Below are 10,718 nucleotides of genomic sequence, written 5' to 3' on the forward strand. Positions count from 1 at the left end.
CCAACAATTTAATGTGACTTTTTCGGCATATCGTTCTCAATTGGTGAAGATGATTTTAGAACTAGAAGAATGACATTTTTGCTTCTTACTTTAAAGAAATATAAAGAATGAATGAAAATTCAGAACTTTGAGAATAAACATGTATTACAGACTCAAAACAAAAAAAGCGGAAAGTCATACACGCGGTGTTTACAGTCAACCATCCTACTTTGTCTATATAGACACATAGTCTCATTTTTGATAATACAGTCTTAATTGAGTTCATTTATGTTTATGAAAAATATAATTGTTTACTTCTTCTTAGGCATTCATTTATGTTTATGAGAAATATAATTGTTTACTTCTTCTTAGGCATCTACCTTATCATTAGGTTTTTTATAAATTTGACATCTCAGCAAACTTTTAAAAATTAATAAATTAACCAAATTTTTTTAGCTTTTTATTATTTAAACTAAATCTATTAAAACATTAAGCCATTAATTTTTAGCAATTAGTATTTTATTTCAAACCACCAAAATTTTGATATAATATAATCTATATTACATAATTTTAAAATAAATAAATAATTCATGAAATTAAAAGAAGGAGAAACCACTTACGCAATTGTTTTTCGTGTTTCAACTTAGATCAACCAAATAAAAAAATGAATTGCACGGATTATTTTTCTCTTTTTGACCACCATGCATAAGCTTAGAAGAGAAAAAAAATAATAGAAACCTAAAACCTAGAATTAATACATAAACAACAATTTGAAAAACCAAAACTAAAAAGATATAACACATGATAAAATTAAAATTTAATGATAATAAATAATATAACTAAATTTTGGAAAAACATCTAGTCAAGAAATAATAATTTAGTGTCAGTAACTATATGGTCCAAAATAAGTAAATTTCAAGAATGAGTAGTGAAAATTCAAAATAATATAGAAAGAAAATTCCATTTATGCCGTTTCATCAAACTTCGGCCAATGAAATTTGTTTTCCTTTTTTGGTCTCAGATTCAATCATATGGAAATTTAAAACAATGATGAAACCACAATCAAGTATTAATACATAATCAAAATAAATATTTTACAAAAATCTGTTTGGAAAGTAAAAAAAAAACAAGAAATAACAAATAAAACAATAAAATTTAGTGAAAACACATAATATATAGAACTTGAGGTTGATGAAAAGTTATACTAAAAATAATAGTTTAGTGAAAAATACACAATATAATCTAAAAAAATAAACTTAAAGAATAAACAAAAGAGTTCATGTGAAAAGAGAGAAACCTATGCGATATCGTTGTTGGTCACCAATTTCAATTTTAAGGTAATTAACAAGAAAGAATGACCGAAAGACAAAACCAATGTTAAACAGAAACTACTTTTATAAAAAGAATAGCATGATCCAATTGCAATAACGTAAGTAAATAGTTGGAAAGTTCGAACGCAGTACACAATGACTCGACAAGGAATAAATAAGAGAAGATATGATAGTGAATAGCATTAAAGAAATCAAACAAAATAAATTATCTACACCAGCTAACTAAAAATAAAACATTTCTCATTCAAAACAATCACAATTATGGTATTATGCAATTTTAATCAACTGTAACAACTTTGAGGCTCAATATCTTCTCATCATATAGAAAGAAAGAACTTACAGAAATAATGGTTTAAACATAGCGTATAACCAACACTTGAAACTAAAAACAAATTTCTATCCAAACACTTAGTGAAGTAAAAATTCTCACACGCAACGCGAACTAATTCCTAGTTATTATAACATTTTGTATAAATTACTAGTATGGAGTGCTCTTATCAAGAAGAAAAAGAAGAATTGGTTCAAGTTTTCCATGAAATGATAATCGAAGTGCCGTATGTGTTTCAAACTCACGATGCCAGCGCGGAGCGGAAGCTTGCCGGCATCGCCTCCGTCTCCTTTTCATTCCCTTCTCTCTGCTTTGGCAACGGTTTATACGTTTACTTTTGTTCTCACTCAAGAGTTATTTCTCTTCAGCTTATATGGATTTTAATCAACATACAAGAGAGATACGACGGCTTCATGATGGTTTCAGCCGCCTTAACCCCTGCAGTGACACTTTCTCCTCTGCAGTCGTCTTCTTTAATCAGTTTGCCGTTGAGTATACCTTCATATGTAACCATTTAAGTCTATTGGCTTTTAGCTTAATATAAACGTTTCTTGTCAAAAAAAAAAAAGAATTTCTCCTATAATATATTATTGATGTGGATAATAAAATAATGATACAGACATCTGAATTCTTCTAAATTTATATATTGTTCTTCAAAATAAACAATGGAAACCGGTCAGAAAAATTTCAGTATGGTAAAAAAATATTAGGGTGCTGAGAAGGTCAACCGTGTAGATTTGTAAATTATTTGAAACCAAGTTAGCAACACTAATTTGCTATTTTTATAATTACACTAGACAATAATAACCAATTCTAAACAATTAATAATAGCAAATTATGAAGTTTGTTTTTTGCTTTTCCTTTTTTTTTAATTACCATTCTTTCAATCTTAGATTATTTCTTTCCAAATTGTTCTATTAAGCAGCCTTGGGTTTTTTTTCCCAAGGTTCCCCATTAAACCTTGAGTTAAAAAATAAAAAAAAACAATGGAGAAGCCTTTAGGTACCTTTTTCATCCTCCTCCTTATCTCCCCCATCGTTGTTGCGACCATCAACGAGGAAGCTTCGTTCCCAGAAAACGCTCATCTCACAAATGACTTAGACCAAAAATGCGTTGACATCATTAAAGTTGATCCGAGCCTCAAATTTGAAAATGACCGTCTAAAAAGAGCTTACATTGCTCTTCAAGCCTGGAAGAAAGCTATATATTCCGACCCGTTTAAAACCACAAAAAACTGGGTCGGACCCGATGTGTGTTCTTACAACGGAGTTTATTGTGCGGAAGCTCTTGATGATCCCAGCCTCAAGGTTGTTGCTGGTGTTGATTTGAACCATGCGGATATTGCCGGACATTTACCAGCAGAGCTAGGTCTTATTACCGATCTAGCTATGTTTCACATCAACTCGAATCGGTTTTGTGGGATTATCCCCAAAAGTTTTTCAAAACTCGCGTTGATGTATGAGTTTGACGTTAGCAATAATCGGTTTGTTGGTTCGTTTCCGGAAGTTTCGCTCTCGTGGCCGTCTTTGAAGTTCCTCGATCTAAGGTACAACGAGTTCGAAGGATGTTTGCCGTCAGAAATATTTGATAAAAATCTTGACGCCATTTTTTTGAATAATAACCGGTTTGAATCGGTTATCCCCGACACGATTGGTAAATCGGCTGCTTCGGTTGTGACATTTGCAAACAATAAATTCAGTGGGTGTATACCGAGATCGATCGGTCAGATGAAAAATCTGAACGAGGTTATTTTCACTGGAAACAATTTAACCGGTTGTTTCCCGAACGAGATCGGTTCTCTTAATAATGTGACAGTTTTTGATGCGAGCAATAACGGGTTTGTTGGTAGTTTACCGTTGACCTTGTCCAGTTTATCAAGCGTTGAGCAGTTGGATTTGTCCAATAATAAGTTAACTGGATCTGTTGTCGACACATTTTGCAAACTGCCAAATTTGGAAAGCTTCAAGTTTTCTTACAATTATTTCAATGGAGAAGCTGAGAGCTGTGTTCCTGGGAAGAACAATGGGAAACAATTTGATGACAGGAGTAATTGCTTGAAGAACAGACCGAACCAGAAATCTGTTAATCAGTGTGTACCGGTGGTTAGTCGTCCTTTGGATTGTAGCAAGGACAAATGTTCTGGCGGTAGTCAAGGTGGATCTCCACCTTCAATAAAGACCCAAGAAATTATTCCACCAAAACCGAAAGAACTTGTTATACCAAACCCTGAAGAATCACCTAAACCGGAATCACAAAACCCATTAAGACCTGAAACACCAACAACTAATGTACAACCTATGCCTGAGCATGAGCCACCAAAACATGAATCTCCTAAACCGGAAAATCAGACAAACAAACCTGAACTACCAGAACCAGAAGAGACACCTAAACCACAACCACCTAAATCTGAAGAATCTCCTAAACCAGAACAACCAAAAATTAATCCACCAGAACAAAAAGAATCACCAAAACCTGAACCACCACAAAATTCAGAGACTCCTGAACCAGTTTCACCACCAAAGGAAGATCCATATAATGCATCTCCGGTTAAAAACCGTCGTCCGCCACCACCACCACCACCCAAGGTAAAAGAAATACAGGTACCACCACCTCAACCACCAATGCCATCTTCGCCACCACCTCCTGCACCTGTTAATTCTCCACCTCCGCCAGTTGCCTCTCCTCCGCCTCCATCACCACCTCCACCAGTTAACTCTCCTCCTCCACCACTCATTTTCTCTCCGCCACCACCATCACCAGTATACTCACCACCGCCTCCACCAATTTTCTCACCACCACCAGCACATATAATAATTCAACCACCAATCCAAGCTCCAACACCCGTTCAAGCCCCATCATCAGAATCGGATCAATCACCTGTTTCGTCACCAATCCAAAGTCCAACACCGATTCAGTCCCCAACCCAAGTACCAACCCCATCATCGGTATTAGATCAACCAACAATTGATGCTCAATCACCAGGTCAAACCGCACCACCATTAAATGAACCGGCCTCATCACCAAAAGAAGCAGAAGAAATTGATGCGCCAGAACCATCACTCTCTACGCCCTCATCGTCGCCTTCTCCATCCGAAAATGTTGCCCCACCACCGGAAAACAACGACAGCAATTTTAATATACCACCACATATTGGATTTGAATATGGGTCTCCTCCACCGCCGATGTTTCCTGGCTACTAAGAAAACTATTTGGGACTGTATTACAAAAAATTTAGCATTTTTATCCATTTTTCATGCTAGTTTAATTGTAACAAAAGATTTTTGAAAAAAAATGCCAGTTACAGTTGAGCATTGCATATTTTGTTTGTTAGATTACTTTGTAGTAGAAGATATTTGTGAAATGTAACATAATATTATCCTTTTTGTAAAGTCTCCATCCCTTTTAAGTGTTTATATGTATTATCACTAAAATCATTTTCCTTGCAACTTATTTTTGTCTTTAATTTGTCGATGTTTATAGATAACTGATTGCAAGTTAGTAAACTATAGTGAAGATTGTTATTTCTTAGCTATTTAGTGAAGACATGCAAGATTCTGGCGGAATTTTTCACAGAATTTTTGCGTTGGTAAGTTTCGACAGATCCTTATGATTTTCTGATAAAACTTTGTTGTCATATTTTTCCAGAAATTTATACGACAAGCCATCGTGTTTTTGTCTGAACTTTCTGATAGAAATGTGACGGCAATATGACGATATTGGCATTGAATACGGTCAATGGAAATTTGTTAGAAAGTTTTATGGTTAACTTAATCAATTATAAAGTTTTTGTTTCAAGTTTCAACTACTATTTATTACTCTCTAGTTCAAGCTAATTTTGTTGTTAACTAGAAATTTTATTTTTACTTTTTTCCGTATGCATTTTCTTATATGAAAATGCAATATTTTTGTTACTTAGCTTAGTTAAAAGAGAAATATATGTGACAATATAAAGAACAAAACATTTGAGATAAAAATCATGGGATCTTGTAGTCAGACGGTAAGGAGAAGGGTTTGGGATAGCAACACTTTTCAAGTTCGATCAATCTGCTGCGTGAAACTATGTCAAACTGTTTTGGACATCTACACAGATATGGACTCCTCATATGGTCCATTTACATATCCGGTGAGAAAGTCTATCTGTGGACTACACTTTCCATTAGAAATTAGTATGAATCATTTCATAGATCCGGGATACCCCAAATTAATCCAAAAATAAATAAATATTTGAGATAAGAAAAAAATAAAAAGACAAAATAGACGGTCTTGCTGTTTCTAAAAAATATTTTATTTTCACAAATTAAAAAGTATTAAATTTTGATATTAAATGTATTATTTTATATGATTGCCAAATTCCTATAATTTTATAGCAATATTATTTTAGTAAGTACAATTATTTTTTGAAGTTTGTAATTTATCATTGTTAATTAATAAAAAAACTAGATCCAGATCCGCGTTGTGCGTGGATATTATTTGGACAAATCTTCCTAATAATTAATGAGATTAGATTATATGAGGTTTTTTATAATATATTTGTTTCCTGATAATTTACTTTTGTTTTGTTCTTACGTTAGTTTTTTATTTTTCAAACACAATTGGGAAGAGATAGATGTTTGGGATATGTAAATTTTGTTATTTCGAAAATTTAAACACTTTTGACTCATATAATAATAATAATAGATAGACGTTTCGGAACCATCTATTTGCAAAATAATTATATTTATTTTCTATGAAATTGACCCATTAGTTAAAAACAATCTAGTTTGATCAAAAACAAAATTAAACCCACAGTTTTTTTCCGGGAATCTAGGCGCCATAGTTTCTCTCCATACTTCAGCATCCATCATAGCTTTATCAAGAACACTAGCCGGAGCAAGTCTTGTATGCTCAAAACATAACTCATTCCTGGCTTTCCAAATATGCCAAAGAACCCAAAGAAACACTTGAGCAACACTTGGAGACAGGTTCGTCCTTTTGCTACATCTCAGAAGATGATAAAGATTAAGGAAGACTGAGTTCGACCAAGAACTTGAGGGATGCATAGGGATATTCGAGCCGGCCCAAACATCTTTTGCGAAGTGACAATGAAACAATACATGTACAATATCCTCAGGGCCCCTGCCACACGCTGGACATGTAGGATCGATGTTGATACCTCTCGTACGTAATCGAGTTCGAACAACCAAAGCACTAGAAAGGATTCTCCACAGAAAATGCCTCAGTTTTGGAGAGGTTTTGGTTTTCCATAACTCTGTCCATAACTTCTTTTCAAGAGGATACACTGCAGGAACCGTAGGGTTGAGGCTTTCCTCTGCAATTTCCAGGAACTTATACCCACTCTTGGACGTGTAGGTACTATCTTTAGTATATGCCCATATTAGCTTATCCCTCCTATTGGGGTTCTTCCTTGTTTTGAGTATAATCTCTGCATCACAAGGACTGAAGGTTTGGCGAATCAGGTTCTCATTCCATGCACCCGTTTGATGATCAAAAAGATCTTCCACCTTTAGTGTAAGATCAACCACCGAATCAGCTCTGTAGTTAGGAGAACGTGGGACTTTGTCAATAATCCACTTATCCCACCACACATTAGTTCTAGATCCATCGCCAATGGACTGAACTAAACCTTGCTTGAGCAATTCTCGGCCATGGAGGATACTTCTCAATGCATAAGAGGGCCGCGAACCTAGACTGCTCTCCATGAAAGATCAGTTCCTGAAGTATCGGTGCTTAAGCACACGCGCTACTAGCGAATCAGGATTGCTCCAGATGCGAAATGCTTGTTTCCCTAGTAAGGATTGATTGAACATCTCGAGATCCTTGAAGCCCAAGCCACCTTCACTTTTGGATTTGCATAATTTCTGCCATGATACCCAAGCAATTTTCCTCCTATTAGAGCCACTGCTCCACCAGAACTCTGTCATTGCACTGACAAGGCGAGCACAAGTGTCCTTTGGAAGGCGGAAGCAAGTCATAGCATAGATAGGCAGAGCTAGACAAACTGATTTCAACAAGATCTCCTTACCCCCTTGAGATAGAGCTTTTGCGAACCAATCATTAAGCCTCCCATGCAGTTTACTCCGAATGAGGCTGAGCAGTTGTCTTTTCGAGCCACTAAAACACTCTGGGAGTCCCAAGTAAGTCCCTGCACCTCCCTCTTTCTCGATATTCAAGATTCCTTGAATCTCAGTCTTGACATCAGCCGGGACTTTGAATCCAAAGATAACAGAGGACTTGAGAGGGTTGATCATCTGCCCTGAAGCATCCCCATATCTTTTCAGACATTTAACAATCTCTTCTGCTTCCATTGCACTCGCCTTACACATCAGCAGGCTGTCATCTGCAAACAGAAGATGATGCACTGCAGGACGAGAGGCGCCTAATTGGATACCATGAATCTTGTCCAAATCAGCTGAAGCATTTAAACCGTTTACAAGAGCCTCCGCACATAAAATGAAGAGAAAAGGAGACAAGGGGTCCCCTTGACGAAGGACCCTCTCTGGTTTAATAAATCCGTGTGAAGCCCCGTTTTTTAAGACCGAATATGTGACCGTGCTCACGCAGGACATGATCCATCGAACCCAATCTCGAGCAAACCCAAGCCGCTCCAATAAAGTCTCAAGAAAACACCACTCCACTCTATCATATGCCTTAGACATATCAGTCTTGACAGCCATATATTCATTAGAGACTCCCTCCTTAGTACGAAGAGCATGAACCATCTCGTGAGCTATTATGATGTTGTCTGATATTAACCGGCCTGAGACAAAGGCACCTTGCGTTTCAGAGACCACCTCTGGTAAAATAATCTTCAGTCTATTACTTAAGACTTTGGAAATAATTTTATACTGCACTGAGCAGAGACTGATAGGCCTGAGATCCTGCATCCGGTTCGCATTTACCACTTTCGGGATGAGGCTCAACTGGGTATGATTCCAACCTTCTGGTAGCACCGCCGTATCGAAGAAACTCTGGACTTCCTTAGTGACTGCCGGGCCCACTATATGCCAATATTGGTGGTAGAAGTTCCCAGTCAACCCATCTTCCCCCGGTGCACTACCTCCATCAACACTCATGGCTGCCTTCCTAATTTCCTCAGCCGAGACTGGAGCAATAAGGTTAGCATTCATTTCCTCCGTTATGCGACTCTGGAAGCCATTAAACAATAGGTCTAGCTCATAAGGATTAGAGCTTAAGAAGAGCTCTCTGAAGTATTCAGTAGCTATATCTCCTTTAGAACCTTCAGAAAAGTGCTCCTCCCCAGCTTCGTCTAGCAGCATGAGAAGCCGGTTCTGGACCTTCTTTCCCTTAACCACATTGTGGAAATACTTTGTATTACGGTCTCCTTCTTTGAGCCATTCTTCTCTGCATTTTTGCCTCCAGTATCTCTCCTCCTCCATATAGGCCTCCGCTAGTTGTTTCGTAATCCTCTTAAGCACCGCTCGTATCGGATAAAGCTTGGAAACCTCCCTCTCCAATGCAGCTTTGAGTCGCAGTATACGCTCATGAGAATTAAGATCAGAGGTCTTTTTCCATCTGGATATACCTCTCCGAACCTGAGTGATGCGATCCATAATGCTCATTGGATCACCTGAATCTCCCCATCCCTGAACGACCACTTCTTCAAAACCTTGACGGTGAAGCAAGCGATTATCCAAATAAAATCTTCCTCGTTTGAGTTCCCTTTGCTCCAGAACGAAGCCTATCAGCATATGTCTATGGTCAGAGCCCCACATATCACCATATTCCACACTCGATCTTGGAAACAAATTGAACCACACATCGTTACCAAAGCACCTATCAAGGCGGCATTGAACCCAAACCAACTCTCTCCAGCCTCCCCACGACAGGGGATTACCCGAACTGCGTAGCTCTCTGATCTTGCAACTTCTTGCCATATCACGAAAGCCCCAGAAGCTGGATTCTTCTCTCACAGCACCACCTAATTTGTCCTCATTTGACATCAGTTCATTAAAATCACCAGCTAGCAACCAAGGCTCATTCCTCCTAAGCCCAATCTCCACTAATCTGTCCCACACCTCTTGGCGTCTTTCTCTCACTGGATCACCATAGACACATGAGAGAAAGAAAGACAACGAACGAACTGAAACCTTCAAGTCAATGATTCTCTTGTCACCTGAAAGAATCTCAACTCCATAACTGCTTTTCCAAAAAACCGTCAAGCCTCCACTAAGGCCTAAAGGCTCAACCGTGTAGATACCATCATAACCCAATCTCTGTTGCAAATCAGAAATGTAACCAAACTGCTGCTTTGTCTCCATCAAAAACATAATATCCGGAAAGTAATTACGACGCACTTCCCGAATGATCTGAACTGTCTCCGTGCTTCCTGCACCTTGACAGTTCCAGCACCAAACACTCATTGGGGCGGCAGCGGCTTCAAACTGGAAGCCACCGTAGGTTCTGATGTTTTTGGGTTTTTGTTGTCTGGCGCAAGCAGAGGTAAAGTAGACTTCCTCTTCGAGCTCCGCTGAGAAGGTTCGAGAGATGTACCCACTTGTTCTTCGGCCACAGCACGACCAGTTGTATTCATTTTCCTCTTCCACGCCGTAGGTCGTTTGCGCACTACTTTCCTTTGACTCAGATTCCCAGAAACACGCCCCTCCGACGAGGGGCCTAACTGAAAATCAAGACAGGAGCAGAGAGAGCAGGAGCATGCGAAGAAGATGAGTCTGGTTCCTCTTCATGGGTGGCATGCATCTTCCCAGACAATGCCATAGCCTTTTCAGATTGACATTGCAAGAGCTGAGTGAAGGACGGTTCCTTGTAGCTAAAAACATGACCTTTGCCCTTATCCAAGTCTCTTGATATCCTTGTGAGACGCATAGAGGATTCTGCTTCAATTCCTTGTCTTACTCTTTCAATTCTAGCTATCCTTTCTGTTGGATCAGAATGCGAGATGTATTGCATAGCCATCCTCAAGTCTTGTTTAGAAAGCTCTGGGAACAAAGGTGGAAAGCCAGGAGGGCCATCAAAGGGCTGAATCGAATGAGCCAGAATTCCTTTACTCTGTCCTCTCTCCGCTTCCACCGTAGGAGCGGGGGAGGCTCTCCGATCGGTTT

The 10,718-nt window shown here is 38.2% G+C and overlaps 1 protein-coding gene across 1 annotated transcript; it reads left to right on the top strand.

The window, feature by feature from the left end:
- The first annotated feature begins 2,518 nt into the window (after window positions 1-2,518).
- LOC106311270 (pollen-specific leucine-rich repeat extensin-like protein 2) lies at window positions 2,519-4,948 on the top strand. The gene has a single exon (XM_013748481.1). It carries the CDS (start codon window positions 2,625-2,627, stop codon window positions 4,836-4,838), a length of 2,214 nt encoding a protein of 737 aa, XP_013603935.1. The 5' UTR covers window positions 2,519-2,624; the 3' UTR covers window positions 4,839-4,948.
- Window positions 4,949-10,718: the final 5,770 nt, after the last annotated feature.

This window comes from Brassica oleracea, chromosome C8 (assembly GCF_000695525.1).
Source record: "Brassica oleracea var. oleracea cultivar TO1000 chromosome C8, BOL, whole genome shotgun sequence".
NCBI lineage: Eukaryota > Viridiplantae > Streptophyta > Magnoliopsida > Brassicales > Brassicaceae > Brassica > Brassica oleracea.

What these genes read in the sequence shown, in the direction of transcription:
- LOC106311270 (XM_013748481.1), top strand. Translation starts at nt 2,625, where the DNA reads ATGGAGAAGCCTTTAGGTACCTTTTTCATCCTCCTCCTTATCTCCCCC.